The sequence below is a fragment of the Chiloscyllium plagiosum genome, unplaced genomic scaffold (genome assembly GCF_037043375.1).
Source record: "Chiloscyllium plagiosum isolate Xiang-an unplaced genomic scaffold, Cpla_swu_hap1 HiC_scaffold_8, whole genome shotgun sequence".
NCBI classification, from domain to species: domain Eukaryota; kingdom Metazoa; phylum Chordata; class Chondrichthyes; order Orectolobiformes; family Hemiscylliidae; genus Chiloscyllium; species Chiloscyllium plagiosum.
This window is the reverse complement of record NW_028270146.1, coordinates 79,524,325-79,549,404: the sequence shown is the minus strand read 5'-3', so window position 1 is coordinate 79,549,404 and position 25,080 is coordinate 79,524,325. Positions and strand designations below refer to the sequence as shown.

Sequence of the window (25,080 nt, the reverse complement as noted above, 5' to 3'; positions counted from 1 at the left end):
TTATTATTTTTGCCAACCTCAAACCAATAAGACAATCCAATGGTGGGGTATAAAAAAACAGACATTTTGATAGTTAGACAGTGAGACCAACCGCCATCAACAGAGTAACTGCCAGCAAAACACTCTCTATCAGAGGTACTTTTTTGATATGAAACATCTTTGCAGCAAAAGACCAAAGACCACCCAGGGAGATCTTCAGCCAGTGGGAGACAAACACCGAAGAGAGCCACTGTGTGGTTTTGAAATTAAGTTGATGAATTTCTTTTTATTGGAACTGTGTATTGTTATAGAGTTGGAGGCAGATAACAGGCATTTAAGAGAAAGGAGCTTGTAGTTGTAAATAGTTGTTGATTAATGTCCATTTTTAGAGTTAAAGAATATATTGATATTTTTCTTTTAAATATTGGAATTTGGGAGTTCTCTGTCATTCGTAAATTAACAGATTATGAGGCAGGGTGAGTTTTTGTGGGTGTTTGGTTTAATTAGCAGAAGGGTTCATTGCCGTGTCATAACAGATAAGGCAATCATTGTTCCAGCATGTTCTTCAACTGAGGATCCCATTGACCCTGAAGGGTTGATGAATGAGCACTCACCCATCCACCTATTTCCACAGCTGAAACCACAAAAACTATGAAGGAGCTTTGGGATTTTCACACTGCGTTACAAGAATTCCAGAAAGATGTTTGACTGGACTGACAACATGATCGGTTGTATCACATTTGTCCAAAGACTGCATAAAAAGCAGAAAAAAGATTACTGAGTTTATAAGAGCTAACCCTCAGTGTTTTACAAGGTCAAACCATTGTAGGGTGTGAACAAATTGAAAAATAAAGAATTTTTTTGAATATTTACTGTGTTTTATTGTGTTTACATTCCAATTATTTTTGATACAGATTATGATTTAGGCAAATCAGGCTACATAAAAATTTATTTGTTGATCTGGAAGCTCCACTTGCACAGTTTTGTGAATGACTCTTGAGATTAAACTCTTTGGGATCTTATTGTAGAATTTAAGATAAGAAACCTGCAGGTCCAATGTTTACTCCAGAAATGTCAGCAGAATCCTGCTAACAGATATTTCATACATATTTATTTGTCATTGGGTTGCAAGGGTCTATTCAACTTAATTGATCATAGAGAACAAATTAGCAGGTTAGAAATAAAAACAGAAAAGGATGATTACAGACAGCAAATTAGGCAGTACCTGTGGAGAGTGCAACAGAGTTAATGTTTGAGTTTGGTGACCTTCCATCAAATTGTTCTGTAATTTTTTTTGGTTTAATTTAGTAATATGTTCTTATCAAGTAAGATGTCCTCACATTAAAATTTGATGAATATATCAAGATATTTTTGTATATTGGACTGATCTATCTGAACTTATTATTAATTTTAATTATGCATGAAGGACTCCCAATTTAACCATGATCTTACAGCATCTAGCATAATGTCAATTTTCCTATAAATAGCTATTAAAATGAATAAACTTCTTAGTTTGTTGATGACTGAGATCTGCTTTCAGTTGTTGAAATATGGGTTTAGCACTGAAAGCTAAAGATATGATTTCAAATGTCAACTGCAGCCCAGTGCTGAAATTTGTTTTCAGTATAGAATGTTTATTCCAATAAGAATTATATTGTTGTTTTTCTCCTATAATATTATTTTATTGATTGGTGTAATGTAACATTAAAAAAAATTGTATGCAAACAAAACAATACATACAGCCTCATATTATTCTTTTACCAAAAGTTGTATTATAAATTCACGTGTTTTAACACTAGCTTTTTTGTACATTTGTAACTGAAATATTTGACCTACATTGAAACTTGCTCCACCTCCTCTCCATTTCTTCATCTGACAAAGGCACAATAGTTTATTTAATTCTGAATATCACTTTCTTTTACCACTTGAATTTTAAAAGCATTATTACAATCAACCTTTCCACAAATTGCACCTCCTATCTTTGAATATTGACAACATTTTGGATTTTGGGTCTCAATGCAGCCATTTTTTGTTTTCCAGAAAACCGGAGTATTAAAATTGGTTCAATTACAGCTGACTGGTCTAAGTTTTATTTTCTCTGATTAGCTGGAACTGAGTAAGCAGACCAGACATTCCACTTACAAAACTTTATTTTTGTATAACAATTGATACAGGCGAACTAACAAGATGGTAGCAAGGTGACATCATAGACCGTATACAAGTTGATTTAAGTCAATTTTCTCCATAATAATTTTATTCTAATTTGATATTTGCTGCATTAAAGGTATGGCACTCAAAAACATTAACAAAATAACATTGCTGAAGTAATTTATTTTTTAAAAATGATTTAAATAGAGCCTTTCCTGATCTCAGCATATCCCAAAGGTTTACATCCAATTTTGAACTATAGTTACTTCTGCTTGTTGGAATCAAAGCAATCATTTTGCGCACAGCAAGGTACTGAGATAAAGACCAAATAATGATAATGAAACTGGAGATGGGTAGGACCCATGCAAGTGGCTTTACTGTATCAGTGTCTTTGCCTGGCCCAATATTCACTTCATTGACTTCCAAATAAAAAACAACTTCATGTTATGTAATTGTAGGAAAAGATAATTTAGCTCTTTTGTTTCAAATGAGGCCACCTCTGTTTTAATCCCCAATCTATTGACTGAAGAATAAAAAATGGTCAGGGGACCTATAAGAACTTTGTTTGCTTTGTCAGTTATCAGAATTGAATTTTATAAAAGGGAAATAGTTTATACACTGATTGTCAGGCGCTTTGTTCCATTCAGCTATACACACCATGAACTACTCAAAGCATAGGGAATAATATTAATCAATATAATAAACAAATCTCTGACTTGTGCACAGCCTGCTAGCCGTTGAGAATGTAAAAATGTTGCATATGGTATTTCAAATAAACTCGGATACAAAGATGTCCGTACATTTAAGGTTGACGGTGGGGACAGATAGGCAAATACAGGGCAATATTCCAATCACAGTATGAAGACTAGGGTTGCTTGGTACAAAATAGATTGTCTAAAAGGACGTCATTTCAACTGTACGTGGTTACATTTAAATGAACAATATTCGTAATCACAGTATAACTTACAACTGTTATCTACTCCAGATTCTACCCTCTGTGCACAGGACTCACAAACCTGTGCTAAAACGCACACCTCTAAACACAGTTTGCGTGTGATCTTGAAGCAAGATCGCAATGTATTCCATACCATTTCCATTCACCGAGGAACAGCAAGTGAGATAGCACTGCAGCCCGCTGGCTGGATAGATATCCCTGGGAAGCCTGTTAGTGAGAGAGTGTAAATATTGTGGGTACCCGGGCTTGTTCTGTATTGTCAGATAGAAACCATTCCGTTCACTCCAATCCTCCAGCAAACATATCGTGCAAGGTTTGTTTTAACCTTGTCCTAGTTACATATCTACACGTTTGAAAGAGCTACTTATATGTGAAAGTTTTAAAGTGCACAACAAAATAGGTGAGAGCAGTTATTTGTTGCTACCTCTCGACAAGGCGGAAATGCAGTGCTTTCAATCTGATATTCAGGACCGAGTTCAAATATTTAGATTCCATTTGGCAGCTTCCAAGATAGGGGGCAACGTTACAAGATTGTAGCGAAAGAGTCATCCCTTGGGATATTATGTTCAATATTGTCTAACATTACCTTGGCAATGAAGCCATGAGGAAATGGCATGAGGCTGAGGGGGATTTCAGGCTCACACATAAGCCGAGTCGCTGGATTGAGTCCTCCCAAAGTTCGGTACCCCCATTCGGTGAGGCGAGTCCTTGTTTCTGATTTCATAGATAGATTTTCGCCGCTCCTGCGCCCCTCTGACAGCTGTCTTGATCTTCCTCCAGCCCAGGTGATTCAGTTCTGCCAGGTTGAGGACGACACAGAGTCCGCTCACGGCGAACATGAAGACGAGAAAGACCGTCTTTTCCGTTGGTCTGGACACGTAGCACTCAACCTCTTTAACACACGGGTAACGGTCACACTCATACATAGAAGGGACATTGAAACCGTAGAGGAAATACTGCCCCATGAGGAAACCAATCTCCAAAGCATTTCTGAAAACAACTTGGATGATGTAGAAACGGGAAATTCCTTCCTGCCGCCGTATCTTTGACATCTTACTGTTTCTGGCAGAGGAATTTTGTATTTGTTTCACTTCTAAGAAGTCTGCCTGTGTCCCTTTCATGGAGTTTTCTGAGTTCTGGAGAGCCCCGTTCACCATTGTGTTCTTAATCTTGTTGTCCTCTCTCTTGTCCTTTTCCATAGTGAGGAACACACTGGAGTATTGTCTCTCCCGCTGCTTGGAGGACTGGTGGACTGAGTACGTGATAAAGCAAAGGCTGGGAGTGCACACCATGATGATCTGGAATACCCAGTACCTTATGTGGGAGATGGGAAAAGCCTTGTCATAACAGGCTTGGTTACATCCTGGCTGCAGCGTGTTGCAGACAAACATAGTCTGCTCGTCATCATACACCGTCTCTCCGACTATCGCTACGACCAGGATCCGGAAGATCACCACCACAGTCAGCAAAATCCTAAAAAAGAAAAAGGGACAGAAGGAAATAGATGGAACTGATTTCAATCCGTTTGACTCAGAAGGACATAAACTAGGCAGCTCTGCGATAGAGGGACAGACGTTCTACAAACCCAGACACATTCCACCGTCCCAAATGTGAAAAACATCTACAGGTACAACTTTGGAGAAGTTTATTCTAACGCAGCTCCATTGCGCCAGCAAGGATTCACGGAACGGTTGTCTAACACTTGCTTCCAAAAGCACATTTACTTTCGGCTACAAAGATACCTTTGGTATTTCCTGGACTTGAGACGCTCGGCTACCTGGATTGAAAGACTAGCAAAGCTAACCGTCATTATGGATACATAATAATGGATTAACGTCTTCCGAATGAATGCTTTCACCCCCCGAAGTGACTTCGCCGCGTTAAAGGTTCATTTGCTGATTTTGCAGATCCTGCCAATCCTCTTACCTTCCTATCATTGTGGAGTGCTGTTGGACGGCTGCCTCTAACAGCCTCTCTAGAATTGTCCATTCTCCCATCTCTGTGCATCCGGCGGCAATAGCAGGGCCGCAGCGAGGCCGTTCTGTTGGGGTTTTTCCCTCCTGTAGTGGGTCAGGAGCCTGTCCCAAACTCAGTCTCAAACCCGGCCGGGCGAAGCGTCAACACACGGCAGTACCTGACTACTCAGCGCCTTCGCGTCTTTAGCCCGCCGTGCCGATTAATGTAATCCCACTCGCTTTGAACAAGAGATTGAAGCGCTCCGAATTGGGGGGGAGGAGGAGGAGGAGATGGTATTTAGAGTCATGCGGGTTCTAATCTTCCTTTAAATACTTACCTCCTGCGTCACGCACAAGCATTTTTTTTTCCCCTGTATAGACATCAGCTAAATGAAGAAGGATTTCATCGTTTTCATTATTCTGAAATATCTCAGGGCGGATTAATTTGCAGCAAATTTTGCATTGTAATCTGATAGCAGCGAGCTACCTGACGTGCAATGAGAGGTTAGCAACCTAAATCAGCAAAGCCAATTGCAGAACAGAAGCGCTTGGAGAGCCGCAGCAGCATCTGTCCATGGGGCGAGTGTGCAGTGATGCTCTCATCCAAACTGGCCTGAATTCCACAAAGTCAAATCTCCACACCAGAGGACCGCCGAGTAGGAACGGGAGGCGCTTGTTTTCCTGAAGTTCTTGAAGTCAGCAACTTTTAAAATTACGGTTTTGTGGAAGGGCTGTGCACCCGAGCCGGCCCTTCTGTTCTCTGGACACCTTCTGCCTGAATGGTTCGGTGCTCCCAGTCTTTGCTGATTCAGCGCTGGCGGTATGTCGACCTTCTGGACCCCAGTAAGTTAGTCAGGCGACGTAAAATTGTGAAACCATCATAACCCGAGTAATTCGACTATTTTACAGGACGGTGGACTAGTATTTCTCATGGATACCAATTTATATACTAGATAACTACAAATAGTCATCACATCCGGACACATCGCCGCCCCTCACCCCCACCAGGAGTGGTCTGCAGCAAACCTTAAAGATAATGGCCCGCATCAACATTCCACCAACAAATGTACCTCAGGGTCAAATTTACAAGATTTCTAATCTTTTAACTCCAGGTGTTAACTGTTTCTCTGTCCTCAGGAGGTCCCATGAAGGGCCTGTTTCCACACTGTAGGGAATCTAATCTAATCTATGCTAGCAAGAATTTTACTATTAGCCCAGTACTCTGCATTCCTGTTATTTCTTCCAAAGTGAACTACCTAACACTTTTCCGCATTAAACTCCATTTGCCACTTCTCAGTTCAGCTCTGCATCTTATCTTTCATTGACTATTTCCATCTTCACCAATGTTTGGACAAAAAGAGAAACAAATGAATTAAGGGAAAGTGATAGGCCAGGAGTATTGTCAGAATATTAATCCAGAGACACAGGTAATGTCCCAAGGACCCAGGTTCAAATCCTAGCATGGCAGATGATAGAGTTTGAATCCTATAAAAGTCTGGAATTAAGAGTCTAATGATGACCATGAAATCATTGTCAATTGTCATCTAATTCATTAATGTTCTTTAGGGAAGGAAACTATCATCCTTACCAGGTCTGGCCAACATGTGACTCCAGACTCACAGTAATATTGTTAACACTTAACTGCTCTCCAGGAAATTAGCAATGGGCAATAAATGCAGGTGGCACCTAATGGGAATAAGTAAAACAAATCGTGTGATTAAAACAAATAACTGTGGATGCTGATAACCTGAAGCAAAAACAGAAATTGCTGGAGAAATACAGCAGGTCTGGCAGCAACTGTGCAGAGAAAGCAGTAGTAGTGTTTCAAGTCTGGTGACCCTTCCAGTTCTGAAAGAAGGTCACCAGATTTGAAATGTTATCTCTGCTTTCTCTCCACAAGTGCTGTCAGACGTGTTCAGTTTGTCCAGCAAATTCTGTTTTGTTTTAAAGCTATCCTGTGGGTGTGGATGTGAAATTACACAGGGTGATAAAAAACATTTCTCATACAACTATTCAGCCTTAGAATGTCCCAAGCAAGATTAATTTTGAAATATTGGCTGACCATACTCAATGGACTGAAATAATATGAGATAATCACTTCATATAATTCATTAATAAAAGATATTTTGTTGGCAAAATCTGAACAAAGTTTTATGAATAAAGGCCATCTGATGGATAAATAACCTAATAAATTATGATACTTCAGCCTCCACTTCTGATTATTTGGGTGTGCGGCAGGTGTGGGTATTTGGATGTCATGTCATTTCAACAAAATATTTCTCTTTTTGTTCTTAGTCAAAATTTTGATTATATCTACTTTTTGCCTTTACATTGAACAACTAGTACAATATCTGCAAAACCACACATCTTGCTTGCTGAGCTAGTGGATTTGTTCACAGAATTTTCTAGGTTCACCATTCTAGGTAACCCCAGGTGAAGCATTGGTGTTCTGCCTGCTCCTTACTTATGTGTCCTGATTTGCTGGTGTGGGTACCTTATAATGTACTCTTCTATGTTTTTAGGTGGTACTTAACTGCTTCGTCTTTATGCAATCTCTTTTTACAGGTTATTTCACACAGCATCTTTTTTGAAGCTATTGCATCTATTCATTCATTTAAGAAAGCTAGTAAACATGAACTCTCACAGGACAGAGCAAGGCCATTTTAGCCCATTGTCACTGACTCTTTGAAATAGCTATTCAGTTAGTCTGATTTCTCTCTTCTTTCACATAGATCTGCCAATGTTTTCTTTTGTCAGGTAAATCTTTTAAAATTATAATTGAAATGGCTTCCATCTTCCTTTCAGGCAGACCATTCTGAATTGTAATAACTCTCAACATAAAAATCTTTCTTCAAGACAAGAGACCACTCTGGCAGGCAGTTTTACACTGACTAGGCTTATACATTAGATACAGTGTAAGTATCGGCTGGTGCAGTGATAAAATGTCCAGGAGGTTCAGTGGACCTTGTTAAAACTTCCTCAGTTTACGAAGAAATATTTCAAATGTAATTTGAAGATTTCTAATTCCATGTAGAGTACATTGGAAATGTTGCTGCATAAGACCAGGATTAACTGTACCTGAATACAGACAGGAGCTATAAGACAGGAGCATGATTTGGAGATGCCTAAGTTGGACTGGGGCATACAAAGTTAAAAATCACACAACACCAGGTTATAATCCAACAGGTTTAATTGGAAGCAAGTTTAATTGGAATTCTCTAGATCAGGTAGTCTCAAGATTTGATGCCAGGCAGAGTTATAATTGTAATACTACAGTAAACCTGATTTGAAGCATGCATCTGCTACACCTTCAAGACATTTTATAAAAATGCTGGAAGTAGGCTAAGGTTTGAAATGAAGCAGCCCATCCTCTGTATCGTGCACTCCACCTGCAACCTTCACCTACCCTGTCAACCATCCCACCTGCAAACAACAAAGCATTTGCATTTAAGCAGCAAGAATAGGAACTCAGTGTTCTTGCGGCAAACCCACAAGCAGAGCTTTCTCTAGCGCTGCAGAATTATAATCTTTACAGTTTAAAAGGGATACAATCTTCTGTAACTGAGCTCTGCAGTATAAATTTAGCAACACATACAGATTTGAGGCAGTATCTGTTGCAGGCTTTAAACCAATAAAATCTAATTATCTTCATATCTCTGTAGATAAAATGAAATTGGAGTTTTTTTTAATGCTGATCTAAAGTACATAATTAAAATTAAATTATACCTTTGCTTTTCATATCAGATTAATTTCTAAGTATCTTTCAAATAATATAAAATCATGAGGGGCATGGATAGGATAAATAGACAACGTCTCTTCCCTGGGATGGGAGAGTCCAAAACTAGAGGTCATAGGTTTAGGGTGAGAGGGGAAAGATATAAAAGAGACCTAAGGGGAAACTTTTTCACGCAGAGGGTGGTATGTGTATGGAATGAGCTGCCAGAGGAATTGGAGGAGGCTGGTACGATTGCAACATTTAAAAGGCATCTGGAAGGGTATATGATTAGTTTGGTTTGGAGGGATATGGGCTGGGTGCTGGCAGGTGGGACTAGATTGGGTTGGGATATCTGGTCAGTATGGAGGAGTTGGACTGAAGGGTCTGTTTCCATGTTGTACATCTCTATGACTGTGTCTCTAGAGAAAATCACAATGCTACATTTTTATATGGAATTTATAATTCTTAGTCTGTGTGTTAAAAATGAGTAGGATTTAATACAAACAATTCCTGTATGCAGAGATCATGAAAGATGATAAATAAATGCAATATTGTTCTTTCTGCTTATGTGATCTTCCTTAAAGTATCAATTTTTTCATTGAAGATTATCAGTCACTTTTAACTCTGCACTAAAATCAAAACTAATTCCAATATTGTTTAAATTTTAATTGGTTGTATATTGCTGACAATTGATAGAAATTGAGACAATGACATTTTTGGGCGATGCTTTGGAAAAGATTGATTCAATAATAATTGTAGAACAAGAAATATGAGTTATTTTGTTGTCTCATGGCTGATTAGAAATAATTTTAGGGATGAAAAATAAGTTAACCCATGGCAGAATAGTTATGAGACGCAAATCACTGACTGTATTCAAATATTGATTGAGCTGTCTAGCAATTGTATTATACTAAATATAAGAACATAAATACACTGTTCCATCCATTAGTTTATATTGCAGCTTTACAAGTTTGTCAAAACCCACACCTTGTGGTACTTCATCTCCTTTCTATACAATCCTGCATCAGTATTGCGTAACATTTCAGAGTTATGCCAATGCCAGCATTTTAACAATAAAAATATATGTAGATGTACATTTTCTGAGTGAATTATGAATCTGCATTTGTTGATCCTAGCAATCTTTAAGTCTGCGTTAGATATTCTGTCAGGTGCAGTGGTACAAGTAATTCTATTAATGTTCTGAGCAACATCCATTTTAATAACCTGTCCAATATCTAAATATATCACAGCATAATCCAGGGAGGTACCAACAGGACCCACCTAGTGATTCTTAATTTTCATACATTATCCTAGAATTATTTCAAAGATAAATAGTGAAAAACATGAAATTGGGTAAACATCAATAATTTATTTCACAGATAAATTCACAGGTCAACAGTAAAAGGAAATTCCAGTATCTTATTCGCATTCTACTTCTAAAAAATATCTTTTTCAAATGGATTGCACAGGTTATTCCCTTTAATGGGTATCTTGCTTTCCTTTAGGCAAAATCTAGCTCTAAGAGGCATTGATATCTTGCATTTTTGTTTCCAATTGTGGGCCTCAAGCATTTGAATTTATTTATTTACGTATTTTAAACATTCCTTGGCAGCTGTCAATAGCTTGTGAATCAGTTGTTGAGCCTGTGTTTACCAGCAGCTGGCATGTCTGAAGAAACCCACTTTGATATGACAGTCAAAGACAGTGGTTACTCAGGTAAAGTATCTGTTGGCCTTTGTTTTGTTGGTGCCCTCTTCTCAACCAGCTTAGCATTCCACCTTTCTTTGGTTCTTCCAGTATGCCTCCAAACAGTCAGACTCCAGGGGTCTGACACTTAAAACCAGAAAAAGGTCAGCAAGTCATAGAGATGTACAGCATGGAAACAGATCCTTCGGTCCAACTTGTCCATGTTGACAAGATATCCTAACCTAATTTAGTCCCACTTGCCAGCACTTGGCCCATATCCCTCAGCCCTTCCTATTCATATATCCATCTAGATGCCTTTTAAATGTTGTAATTATACCAGTCTCCATTACTTCCTTTGGCAGCTGATTCCATACATGTACCACCCTCTGCATGAAAAGGTTGCCCCTTAAGTCCCTTTTATATCTTTCCCCTTTACCCTAAATCTATAACCTCTAGTTATGGATTCCCCCACCACATGGAAAAGACCTTGTCTATTTATACTATCCATGCCCCTCATGATTTTATAAGCTTCTATAACGTCACCCTTCAGCCTCTGACACGCCAGGGAAAACAGCCCCAGCCTATTCAACCTCTCCCTATAGCTCAAATCCTCCAAGCCTGGCAACATTCTTGTAAATTTTTTCTGAACCTTTTCAAGTTTCACAACATTCTTCCGATAGGAAGGAGATCAGAATTGCATGCAATATTCCCACAGTAGCTGAACCAATGTCCTGTACAGGTGCAAAATGACCTCCCAACTTATGTATGAAATACTCTGACCAATAAAGGAAAGCATATCAAACGCCTTCTTCACTATCCTGTATACCTACGAATCTGCTTTCAAAAAACTGTGAACCCCACCTAGCCTTTTCTATACTGTTTTGATGCTTCATGTATTAAGTCAAAATATTCTTTACTTCTATACTCATATACTCTCCTAGGAGAGATGAAGCATCTAAAGGCCAGTTTTTGAGACAATAAAGTCTGATAAATTCTGTTTTATCATTTTATACAATTGAAAGTGACCCAGGTGACCATATTGTGTTACTCACTACTTACCTTCAATTTGGTCCTTTCTTGATAATATAAAATGGGCTAGATTTTATTTCTTCACAAGTTGTTTGGTTTTGAGTGAGACAAAATCCTGCCCAATGATTCTACATACACCACACAACCAACAACATATCATTTATTCAAAGCTTACTGCCCATTGTGTTGCCAGTGAGGTTTGGAGATTTCTCCACATTGACTGCCTCTGTCCAACTCATCCACTCCTGTGCACCCACCTTTGGGCATCTGGTTTTAGCCTATTTAGATAACAAAATGTCTGCAAATGAATTTCCAAAATCTTTTTTTAAATTTTCATATAATTGTTCTAATTTTCTTCTGGCTTCCTTGGTGCAATATGTTGGAGTCTGATCTTTAAGTTATGAAGACTAATGGGTAAAACTGAATGGTTGGCAACCCTATTATCTGGTTATTTACTTTGTCCCTTTATGTCCCCAGCCAAGTGAAAGGGCTAAAGTATTGTTATTCACCAAATAGCTATTAATGAATAAAGCAAGCAAACTCTGATATTCCCTTCATTTGAATGTAAGCAGGGAAATCTCTTGCTGGTTTCATGATGGGTAACTAATAAACCTGAAACAATTGGTTCCCATTTTATCAATTGTGAATTCCACAAACCTCGTCCAATTGTAATCAGTTCACTTAATCAATTCTCATAAACTGTGGACTATCATTTTGAACTTGTTCTGTTTCAAAACAAAATGTTAACAGGTAACTCAATACCAAAAACCTTTCCATTAAGGAAATAATAACCTCAAACATAACATATTAGTTGTATGATTTGTCTTCAGTTCTAACAGACTACAGTATATAAATTAGCAACCATGTATATTGCTTAAATGTCTTTACTTTGGATATAATTCCAGTCTCCAACATTAAGCTCAAGTTTACTTTTATACTATAATTTCCATCAGTTCCTGCTTTATAATCCTTCACTGATATATATGTTTCCTCCAATTTATCCAGCTTGGAATTGCAATTGTACATTCTGGTTTCAGTATTTTACATCTCGACTGTACTCTAAGAATAAAGCCAGGGAACTACAGACCGGTGAGCCTGACTTCGGTGGTGGGCAAGTTGTTGGAGGGAATCCTGAGGGACAGGATGTACATGTATTTGGAAAGGCAAGGACTGATTCGGGATAGTCAACATGGCTTTGTGCGTGGGAAATCATGTCTCACAAACTTGATTGAGTTTTCTGAAGAAGTAACAAAGAAGATTGATGAGGGCAGAGCAGTAGATGTGATCTATATGGACTTCAGTAAGTTCGACAAGGTTCCCCATGGGAGACTAATTAGCAAGGTTAGATCTCATGGAATACGGGGAGAACTAGCCATTTGGATACAGAACTGGCTGAAAGGTAGAAGACAGAGGGTGGTGGTGGAGACTTGTTTTTCAGACTGGAGGCCTGTGACCAGTGGAGTGCCACAAGGATTGATGCTGGGTCCTCTACTTTTTGTCATTTACATAAATGATTTGGATGCGAGCATAAGAGGTAGAGTTAGTAAGTTTGCGGATGACACCAAAATTGGAGGTGTAGTGGACAGCGAAGAGGGTTACCTCAGATTACAACAGGATCTGGACCAGATGGGCCAATGGGCTGAGAAGTGACAGATGGAGTTTATTTCAGATAAATGTGAGGTGCTGCATTTTGGGAAAGCAAATCTTAGCAGGACTTATACACTTAATGGTAAGGTCCTAGGGAGTGTTCCTGAACAAAGAGACCTTGGAGTGCAGGGTCATAGCTCCTTAAAAGTGGAGTTGCAGGTAGATAGGATAGTGAAGAAGGCGTTTGGTATGCTTTCCTTTATTGGTCAGAGTATTGAGTACAGGAGTTGGGAGGTCATGTTGCGGCTGTACAGGACATTGGTTAGGCCACTGTTGGAATATTGCATGCAATTCTGGTCTCCTTCATATCGGATAGATGTTGTGAAACTTGAAAGGGTTCAGAAAAAATTTACAAGGATGTTGCCAGGGTTGGAGGATCTGAACTACAGGGAGAGGCTGAACAGGCTGGGGCTGTTTTCCCTGGAGCGTCGGAGGCTGAGGGGTGATCTTATAGAGGTTTACAAAATTATGAGGGGCATGGATAGTATAAATAGACAAAGTCTTTTCCCTGGGGTCAGGGAGTCCAGAACTAGAGAGCATAGGTTTAGGGTGAGAGGGGAAAGATATAAAAAAGTCCTGAGGGGAAACCTTTTCACCCAGAGGGTGGTACGGGTATGGAATGAGCTGCCAGAGGATGTGGTGGAGGTTGGTACAATTGCAACATGTAAGTGGCATTTGGATGGGTATATGAATAGGAAGGGTTTGGAGGGTGCTGGCAGGTGGGACTAGATTGGGTTGGGATATCTGGTCAGCATGGACCGGTTGGACCGAAGGGTCTGTTTCCATGCTGTACATCTCTATGACTCTATGACTCTAAATCTGGAGAGAATAAATGCAGATCTAGTGTATCAGCACAGCTGGAAAGTTAAAAATAATGAGGAACTGATTATAGGGGAAAAAATACCCTAAAAGTTCAATTAATATGACTTAAAGTGCACTCCATTTGAATTTTACTACTCACATTATTTGTTGGAATGTGCTCCCAAAACTCAAGATCCTGGTACAACCAATGTTTCTTCTAACAGTTCCTGAAGAGGCAACTAGTCATTAATCATCTGTATTGATAAATTAGAAGGTTATCAGAGAGCACTCTTGCAAAAACTCCAGTTTTATTAATGGAAATGAGATGTTCAAGATTAGCATGCAGAGGATATTGTAGGATGAAACAAGGCTTTAGCTCACATTTCTACTGACCTAAGATCTAATTGTTTTAGGTTAAACTGATACAATATGAGTTGCATCAATATTTTTTTATCTATAATGAGACATAGTCCATGAGGGAATGAGGCATCTCTCACTGCTTAAGATAGACAGCTGAGTTATACAGCTTGAAGGACATCACTCTGTATCAAACATTGTGTCAGGCAAGGAGGTCAGGCAGCATCCGAGGAGCAGGAAAATCAACATTTCGGGTAGGAGTCCTTCATCAGGAATGAAAGCTCCTGCCTGAAACATTGATTTTCCTGCTCCTCGGATGCTGCCTGACCAGCTGTGCATTTCCAGCACCACTCCAGTCTTGACTCTAATCTCCAGCATCTGCAGTCCTCACTTTTGCCTGTGTCAGGCAAGGAGGCAGGTGTCCATAAATTCCATAACCGATACTGAGGTTGAACACACACCATTGGTATCATTTTGCACCACACTCTAGTCGGAGGAGTTGTTGACAGTGAGGAAGCATGTGGCAGGTTACAGCAGGATATAGAGAAGCTGCAGAGCTGGGCAGAAAGGTGGCAGATGGAATTCAATGTAGCTAAGTGCGAGGTGATTCACTTTGGGAAGAATAACAAAAAGATGGGGTACTGGGCTAATGGTCGGATACTTGGTAGTGTGGATGAGCAGAGGGATCTTGGTGTCCATGTACACAGATCTCTGAAAGTTGCCACCCAGGTAAATAGTGCGGTGAGGAAGGCATATGGCGTACTGGCTTTTATTGGTAGAGGAATTGAGTTCCGGAGTCCTGAGGTCATGATGCAGTTGTATAAGACTCTGGTACGGCCGCATCTGGAATATTGTGTGCAGTTTTGGTCGCCATACTATAGGAAGGATGTGGAGGCATTGGAACGGGTGCAGAGGAGGTTTACCAGGATGTTGCCTGGTATGGAAGGAAAATCGTATGAGGAAAGACTGAGGCACTTGGGGCTGTTTTCACTAGAGAAAAGAAGGTTTAGGGGTGACTTGATTGAGGTGTACAAGATGATTAGGGGGTTAGATAGGGTCGACAGTATGAACCTTTTCCCGCGTATTGAGTCGGGTATTACAAGGGGGCATAGCTTTAAATTAAGGGGGGGTAGATATAGGACTGATGTTAGGGGTAGGTTCTTCACTCAGCGAGTCGTTAGTTCATGGAATGCCCTGCCAGTAACAGTGGTGGACTCTCCCTCTTTATGGGCATTTAAGAGGGCATTGGATAGGTATATGGAGGATAGTGGGTTAGTGTAGTTTAGGTGGGCTTGGATCGGCGCAACATCGAGGGCCCAAGGGCCTGTACTGCGCTGTATTCTTCTATGTTCTATGTTCTATGTTGTCTAGCCATCTGAAAGAAAATCAACACTGCTATTATCTAAGGCTGTTACAAATTTTAGATATAGTTTAATGGATCAAAAAGATGGTCTTATCTAATAGGCATAATGAATTATTGAAAGTAAAGTGAAAGTTGGTTATCCCAACACAAGTTTCACAAGCTTGAAAATTATCCATTTTACACATGAATCAGTAAGAAACATATCTAAAGTCAAGTTTAAATTTCCCTGAAAAACAATGGCAGTTTTCATTTTTGCCTTCCTTTTTATTTGCTTTGTGGTTCCATAGTTAACATAGAACATAGAACATTACAATGCGGTACAGGCCCTTCGGCCCTCGATGTTGCGCCGTCCTGTCATACTAATCTGAAGCCCATCCCACCCACACTATTCCATGTACGTCCATATGCCTGTCCAATGACGACTCAAATGCACTTAAACTTGGCAAATCTACTACCGTTGCAGGCAAAGCATTCCATACCCTTACTACATTCTGAGTAAAGAAACTACCTCTGACATCTGTCTTATACCTATCTCCCCTCACTTTAAAGTTGTGCCCCTTTATGTTTGCCATCCCCATACTTGGAAAAAGGCTCTCCCTGTCCACCCTATCTAACCCTCTGATTATCTTGTATGTCTCTATTAAGTCACCTCTCAACCTTCTCTCTAACGAGAATAGCCTCAAGGCTCTCAGCCTTTCCTCGTAAGACATTCCTTCCATACCAGGCAACATCCTCGTAAATCTCCTCTGCACCCTTTCCAAAGCTTCCACTTCCTTCTTATAATGCGGTGACCAGAACTGTACACAATACTCCACGTGTGGCCATATGAGAGCTTTGTACAGCTGCAGCATAACCTCCTGGTTCCGGAGCTCAATCCCTCTATTAATAAAGGCCCAAACACTGTATGCCTTCTTAACAACCCTGTCAATCTGGGTGGTAACTTTCAGGGATCTGTGTACATGGACACCGAGATATCTCTGCTCATCTGCGCTCCCAACAATCTTACCATTAGCCCAGTACTTTGCATTCCGATTACTCCATTCAAAGTGTAGCACCTCATATTTGTCCACATTAAACTTCATTTGCCACCTCTCAGCCCAACTCTGCATCCTATCTATGTCTCTCTGCAACCTACTACATCCTTCGTCACTATCCACAACTCCACCGACCTTAGTGTCATCCACAAATTTACTAACCCACCCTTCTAAGCCCTCATCCAGGTCACTTATGAAAATGATGAACAGTAGTGGACCCAGCACTGACTCTTATTTTATATTAATAGGCTCAGAGTAATCAATGGATTTTTATTTGTCCAATTTTTCAAAATATATTTTTATTGAAAAAATAGATTTTTAAAAATATTACAACAAAATCAAAACAATACAATTCAAATCAATACAAAAAAGGAACACAGAAAAGTTTTAAAAAACCAACCCGCTCTCATGTACAAATGTACAAATATATATAAAAAGAACAAAAAACCCCAACTAACTACTTAACTAAATAAATAATAACCAACAACAAACTAATAGATAGTAATAACTTAATTCAGCCAAACAAGACACTCATATGTTCCTGGATATTGGATGCGTAAAACACAATCATTACGGTTATATAAAAGCCCTTATTAGTGTGGCAGATAAACCTGTGTCCAGGTAATCCAAAAAGGATTGCTGTGGCTTATAAAAATTCTCAGTTTTGTGGTGTACCATACTTTTGAGAAAATCCAAGGGGATAACAATCTTCCGCCAATTGGACAGGCCCAGGGAGTTTTTGGATACCCAACTTAACAAGATATTCTTTCTTGCACAGAAAGTGAGGAGGTTGAAAAGTTCTTTCTTATGAGCATCTGCAAGGAACACATTGGGCAGGCCAAGAAGAAGAGACATTGAGTCCTTCTCCACCCTTACACCCAGAATTCTCGCCATTGCACCCACTACAGCACTTCAGTATGTTTGAAACCTACCACGGGACCAAAGACAATGGATAAGAGTGCCCGTACTGACCTTGCACTTGGGATATGTTGAAGATACCCCTGGTTTAAATTTTGACAAACGGTCCAGAGCCAAGTGGACCCTGTGGAGAATTTTCAACTGTAAAGCATGGGTCCTATTGCAAATTGATATCTTTCTTGCATTTTCCCAAATATCTTCCCATGCCTCTGAGGAGAACGCAACACCTAGCTCTCTCTCCTGCACCCTGCAGAGCCGATTGAACTCGTCTGAGGGGGCACCTCCAATTGATGATATAAAGTACTGACAGAAAGTGTACTCTTAGCCCTGAGCACCCTCCTGTCTATGTATTATTTATAGGGATCAGTCAAAAGTATAGACTTTTTTTGAATAAAATCCCTAACTTGAAAAAAAACAAAGGAGGTCCCTGTTAGATATTCCTGTCATATTCCTGTGCTAACTTCAAAGGACATCATTGTGTCTCCCTCAAATAAATCGCCCATGTAAGACACCCCTAGCTGCCCAATGTTTGAATCCTGAATCTATCATCCCGGGTTGAAAACCTGGCATACCCACTAAAGGTGTAAACAAAGATGTTTTGCCAATATTGCTTTCTCTCTGCCGAATTGCCCTCCATGCTTGAACAGTATTGATAAATATTGGGTTATGGTAATATTCCCTAACTGTCCTCATTTTGTTCAAAAACAGCAAGCTAGTAAGGGGGCATCCTGCCTGAGAAGTTTAGATATCTAACTATATTGAAAGAAGGTCCCCACAGGCCCAATCACTCACGTAAGATTAGTTGGTAGTTTTTAATGTCTGGGAGATCCACTCCCCCCAAACTGTGAGGTAATTACAGTTTAGCTAATTTAATGAGGGGCCGCTTACAATGCCAAATAAAAGAGCTGAACCAGCCATTCAGTCTCCTGGACGTTTGCTTCTTGAAAATCAGGGGGAGCATCTATACAGGGTATAGTAAACAGGGGAGAATATTCATCTTAATAACCACTATCCAACCCAACCACGAGACCGGAAGCGTCTCCCATCTTTGAAGGTCTTGTTTGATTTTGTCAAATAATTGAACAAAATTAGTTTTGAACAACAGATCAAGAATTGGAGTGATGAAAACACCCAAATACACAAAACCCCCCTGTTACCACTTAGATGGGAATCGATATTCACCCTCAAGACCGAGCACCTTCGTAAGACCACCCATAGGCATAGACTCTGATTTCATAAAATTAACCTTGTACCCCAAAAAGGTGCCAAACACACTGATGCATTGTATCAGGTGAGGCACTGAAACGTTTGGATTTGACAAAAAAATTAAGACATCATCCACGTACAACAAAATGTTATGCAATTTTGACCTCACTTCTGGAGCGGATATATTAGGATCCCCATGAATGGCCCCTGCCAATGGTGCAATCACCAATGTAAAAAGCAATGGCGAAAAGGGACAGCCCTGCCGGCTGCCTCTAAAGATGTTAAAATTGCTTGATCGCACCCCATTGGTGATGACCGCAGTGAGAGGGTCACTGTAGAGAACCTTTAGCCATCTTATAAAGGCTTCGCCCAAGCCAAACTGCTCCAGAGTATAAAAAAAGGTATAGCCACTCAACTCGGTCAAATGCCTTCTTTGCATCTAAAGAAATCACCGATCCCTGTATTGACTCTTGTTGACATGCTGGAATTACATGAAGCAGTCTCCTAACATTATTGGAGGATCTGTGGCCCTTTATGAAGCCCTTCTAATCCTCTATGACAATAGAAGGTAACATAGTCTCCAGTCTTAACGCCAGAGTCTTAGAGAGGATTTTAAAGTCCACATTTCAGAGTGAAATGGGCCTATTAGAAGCACAATCCTCCAGGACCTTCTTTTTTAAGAATAAGCGTAATATTAGCCTCTCTAAGAGATGGCGGGAGTCAATCATGGCTGTATGAGTCATTAAACATGTTGAGCATCGGGCCTGACAGTGTGTTTATAAATTCCTTATAGAATTTGTTGGGAAGTCTGTCAGGACGAGTGCTTTTCCACTCTGAAGCTGCTTCACAGCCTCTTGCTCTGATAAGGAGGCATTGAGAAAAGACTCCTGTTTGGGGGAGGTCACACCTGGGAGCTCCAGATCCTTAAAAAAAGACTCCATTTTGGCCCACCCATCCTCACAACCCTCAAATTGGTATAACTTAGAGTAAAATCTCTGGAATCCCTCATTAACCTTTTTAGAGTCACATGTCATGTTCCCAGACCCTTCCCTAATCACCGTAATGGCTTGAGGGGCACTCCTTTTCCTAGTGAGATATGCTATGTATTTGCCTGGCCTGTCACCATGCTCAAATAACCTTTGCTTTGCAAAAGTAAGCTCCTTCTTTGCTTCCTGTGTGAGCACGGAATTCAATGCAGACCGCAGCACCATAATCCTCCATAATTTGACCAACGAGGGTCTGTCAAAGTAAGCGTTTTTGTCTGCCTTCAACTGTGCTTCGAGGAGACGTTGCTGTTCACTCTTCTGCCGCTTCCTACTGGCACAGTAGGAAATAACTAACCCCCTGGCATAGGCTTTGGCAGTTTCCCAAAGGATGGGTGGGTTACTAACCAAGCCTGAGTTAATGTCTAGGGATGCCTGAAATGCCCTGGAGAAGGACTCCACAAACTTATTATCCTTGAGGATAAAGAGATCCATTCACCAGTGCCTCGAACCCACTGTAACATCCTTAGTCTTAACCAACAGGTACACTGGAGTGTGATCGGAGATCGTAATATTACTAATGGTACAAGATGCCACCAAGTCCAGGGTTGCCACGGGGTCAGAAAAAAAATCAAACCTGGTGTGACATCTGTGCAGATTGGAAAAAATGTAAAATCCCTGCCTGTAGGGTGGAGACACCTCCAGACATCCACCAACCACATACAGACTAATTGTTTAGTTTGTACAGAGGGTATCAGGGAGCCTTTGGGCACCTGTCTACTGTGGGATTCATGAGACAGTTAAATCTCCTCCATGATGATATGCCGGGACTCGAGACTGATCAATTTAGAGAACACATCTACCAAAACTTTGAGGGAATGGGCTGGAGGGCAATAAACAATTAAAGCACCATATTCTTCCCTGATTATCAGGGCTTTGAGAATTACAAACCTCCCGTGTGTTTCTTTAACACACTCTAGTAACTTAAATGGGAGATTTGCGGTGGCAGGGGAAAGTGCAGGATGGGAGGGTGGGTCGTAGGGGGGCGTGGACCTGACCAGGTAGTCACGGAGGGAACGGTCTTTGCAGAAGGCGGAAAAGGTGGGGAGGGAAATATATCCCACCCTCCCATCCTGGCACTTTCCCCCGCCACCGCAGGAACTGTAAAACCTGTACCCACACCTCCTCCCTCACCTCTATCCAAGGCCCTAAAGGAGCCTTCCATATCCATCAAAATTTTACCTGCACATCCACTAATATCGTTTATTGTATCCGTTGCTCCCGATGCAGTTTCCTCTACATTGGGGAGACTGGACGCCTCCTAGCAGAGCGCTTTAAGGAACATCTCCGAGACACCCGCACCAATCAACCAAACCGCCCCGTGGCCCAACATTTCAACTCCCCCTCCCACTCTGCCGAGGACATGGAGGTCCTGGGCCTCCTTCACCGCCGCTCCCTCACCGCCAGACGCCTGGAGGAAGAACGCCTCATCTTCCGCCTCGGAACACTTCAACCCCAGGGCATCAATGTGGACTTCAACAGCTTCCTCATTTCCCCTTCCCCCACCTCATCCTAGTTTCAAACTTCCAGTCCCCTTGACTTGTCCAGACTTGTCCGACCTGCCTAGCTCCTTTTCCACTGATCCATTCCACCCTCTCCTCCCTGACCTATCACCTTCATCTCCTCCCCCACTCACCCATTGTACTCTATGCTACTCTCTCCCCACCCCCACCCACCCCTAGCTTATCTCTCCACGCTTCAGGCTCTCTGCCTTTATTCCTGATGAAGGGCTTTTGCCCGAAATGTCGATTTTGCTGAAGCTCCTCGGATGCTGCCTGAACTGCTGTGCTCTTCCAGCACCATTGATCCAGAATCTGGTTTCCAGCATCTGCAGTCATTGTTTTTACCTAAGTCATTAGCCATAACCTACTGCAGTAACATTTAGGTTCCAGAGAGGAGGAACTGGAACCACAAATCGCCAAGTCTTGGTGTCACAAGATCCATCGAACATAAAAACTACATACACTAAAACGACTACATTTAACAAACCTACAAAGCTATCAAAGATTATATACAACAAAAACCAAAAAAAAACATATAAAGAGCCAATGATGCTGAATAGGGGAACTCACCCCCTGCCCAAAGGGGGCAACTACCCATCCCAAAACCAACTTCCCATCCCGCTGCCAAGACTGCAGGTTGGGCATTTAAATACCTGAACCGGGTATAAACTGCCCGTAAGTAGGCATCTAGCCATCCCAACCATTTTCCCTCCTCCTAGCTAGACCTGCACTGCAAACACAAGCAGAAAAGAAAGAAAATACACCAGAAATAGAAATGTCAATAAAAAAAATTTTTAAAGAAAAAAGGGGTTAATACCGCCCCCCCCCCCCATCCTTTGGTATAACTTAGAAATTGAAAGTACGCAGCTCAACCGCCACCAAACATGGTTTAAACCAGATTATTACCAATAACAAAAAGGAAAAGAAAGCCCCAACCAGACTTCCGCTGTTATTTAAAGAAAAAAAAGACATACCCAAACAACAATACTATTTGTACATACTAAATTGTTCAGATTAGGTTAATTTGTCCACAAAGTCTCTTGCCTTCTCCAACGTGTCAAAGACATTTACGGATCCATCTAAGGTGACACGAAGCACCGCCGGATACCTCAGAGACTACTGGATCCCAAGCTCCCTCAGTCTTCTCTTGACACCATCATAGGATTTTCCTTTCTGGAAGAACATGGTCTTAGATCCCTTGTGAATTAGGGCTTTTGGATCCTTCCCCTGGATTCTGGAAGCCTCCATGATTCTCTCCTTATCTCTGTAATGATGATACCACACCAGGAGAGGATGAGGACGTTGACCCAGACCTGATCTCTGCGCCATGACCCGGCGAACCCTCTCAATCTTCAAGCCTCTCATTCCAGCCTCCAAGTTAAGGAAGTTTGGCAACCAGTCCTCAATAAATTCCGTCAGCTGCTCACCTTCCTTACCCTCCAGAACACCGACGATCTGAATATTTTTCTCCTGCCCCTGTCCTCAAGATCACCCAGCTGGTCAGGCAAATTACAGACCTGTGGCTCCAGGGCTTGGATCCTATACTTGGAGGAACTGGCATCAGCTTGCACCACTGTGACTCTGTGTTCAACCTCATCCACCCTCTTTTCCAGGTCTCCAAGCTGCTGTTCATGCTTCTGTAGCATGAAAGAGATCGGGGCCATCTTCTCCTCCAACATCTCACAAGATTTCAGGAGCTCCTTCACCAGGGCCTTGTAGGTAATCGAGTCTGAGGATCCTGCAGGCTGGGCTGTGGGCCCAGCCTAGATGCTTCTCCTCCCTTCTTCGGCATTTCTGAACAGCGAAAACACAGGTAAGTTGATTTTTCACAATTTCCTGGGACTCCGCGATCTTTCCAGACCCCCAGGATATCACAATGGTCCGGGTTGGGAGGGTTAGAAGTTTGTCCCGCTCGTGCTGCGGTGCAGAGCTCTGCAACGCAATCCTCCTAGATTGTTGCCATCTTGGATCCCCTTACTTGTCCAATTTAATGTGTCCCTGCAATTAGAGTCATAGAGATGTACAGTACAGAAACAGAACCATTGGTCCAACTGTTCCATGCCGACCAGATATCCTAACCTAATCTAGTGCCATTTAGCCCATATCCCTCTAAACCCTTCCCAATCATGTACCCACCAGGTTTAATTTAAATGTTGTAATTATACCGGCCTCCACCACTTCCTTTGGCAGTTCATTCCACACTCGCACCACCCTCTGCATGAAAAACTTGCAACTTAGCTCCCTTTTAAATCTTTCCCCTCTCATTGTAAACCTCATAGAGTCATAGAGATGTACAGCATGGAAACTGACCCTTCGGTCCAACTCATCCATGCCAACCAGATATCCCAACCCGATCTAGTCCCATCTGCCAGCACCCAGCCCATAGCCCTTCCTATTCACATACCCATCCAGATGCCTTTTAAATGTTTTAAACCTATGTCCTCTTGTTTTGGATTCCACTACCCTGGGGAAAAGACCTTGTCTATTTACCATATCTGTGCCCCTCATGATTTTATAAACCTTTCAATTTTCAATTATAATCAATATTTGCCTCTATGTGAATTTTCAATAACAGCAACATTTTATCTTGCAGCTGAGCCAAAATTGATTCGTGCGGATTAAACATGGACTGCTTGGGTAGAATTGTGCACTGTAGTTAGTTTTGGTTGGAGATGTTTCCTTTCAAACAGATGCTACAGCTATGGATTGAATGTTGTGTGAATTCTGAATCAAATCTATTGCTGAAGCCAGCTGGACTAGACTCCCTGGGAGTAATGTGGAAACCTCCACCCAGCGTGTGCGTGTGTGTGTGGAGAGACTTTTTGAGAGAGTCACCTTTTGTGGAGCCCTCCTGGACATTTCTGATGTAGAGTGTGATACACCAAAATGATTGTCATGACCTCCTGAGTTGGTTAGGCTAATTAAAGTTCAGATACCATAATCTGCCAAATAATGCATCAGCAAAAATCATTTTCGTACAGAAGTGCATGCTTTACTAGAACTTTCCAAAGGGAGTGTTATATATCAACTGATGGGTTTCTATATTGATTAAACCAATGATAATTTAGCCACCATATTCCCTCAGTTAAAAAGAATGTTCTTTTCATCAATTTCTTAGCACTACATAAGCTTTTACTACATTGCACTTGGATCAGTATAAGTGCAGGAATGGTTTGGAGAACAAAAATCAAACAATTTCAAGATTATTGAAGTACAAAAAGGTGTGCAGCATTTGTTTTTCCCAACTTTTTTCAATCAATACTTGCAGAAAGTGGAGCGTACTTGAAATCTTCTTTCGAATGGCCGTGGAAAATGATTAAGAAGACGGAACAATATCTGATGTGACAACAACCTGGGACGTACGGCACTGCTGATGCTGCTCCTATAACAATCTGTTCAAGATGTAGATCATTTGACTTTTTTTTTAACTGGCCTATACTTCACTGGGGCCATCTTGACAGTGGCTTTCAGTGGAGTACCACTGGATAACGATCCCAGTAAGTGATGATTCCGCAAAATGATCCCTGACACCCATCTGAACAATGGTGCTAATAACTCTCATTCAATGTAAATATCAACACCACAAATTTGGCCCAATGATCCAATGGGCCATCTAGTACCTTTAAATTCAATATTTGCTGGTGACACTAAAATTGAATGGCAAATAGAATGTGTCAAATGTTTTTCATGTGGTGATCTCCATGTGCTGCCAACTCCTCTCCCACCCCCACCGCCCTAATGT

General features: G+C 41.1%; 1 protein-coding gene and 1 long non-coding RNA gene across 4 annotated transcripts in view; one reads left to right on the top strand and one right to left on the bottom strand.

Moving 5' to 3' along the window:
* Positions 1-5,294, bottom strand: part of LOC122553749 (gap junction delta-2 protein) — a 55,309-nt gene extending 50,015 nt beyond the window's left edge. Inside the window, exons 1-2 of one of the 3 annotated variants that reach the window (XR_015757951.1) lie at positions 5,009-5,294; positions 3,669-4,555 (exon numbers count right to left, since the gene is read on the bottom strand). Coding sequence is in view for 2 of the 3 variants with exons in the window: in XM_043698031.2 (XP_043553966.1) it covers positions 3,721-4,555; positions 5,009-5,079 (906 nt within the window). In the remaining variant the exon portion in view is untranslated. Of the gene's footprint in view, positions 1-913; positions 4,556-4,824; positions 4,976-5,008 lie in introns of those variants that run through there. The other 2 variants (XM_043698031.2, XM_043698032.2) reach the window with 2 other exon arrangements.
* Positions 5,295-5,496: 202 nt separating this feature from the next.
* On the top strand, positions 5,497-24,959 carry LOC122553750 (uncharacterized). The gene is made up of 3 exons (XR_006312830.2): positions 5,497-5,880; positions 22,952-23,151; positions 24,607-24,959. It is a non-coding gene; the product is annotated as an uncharacterized LOC122553750 (long non-coding RNA).
* Positions 24,960-25,080: the final 121 nt, after the last annotated feature.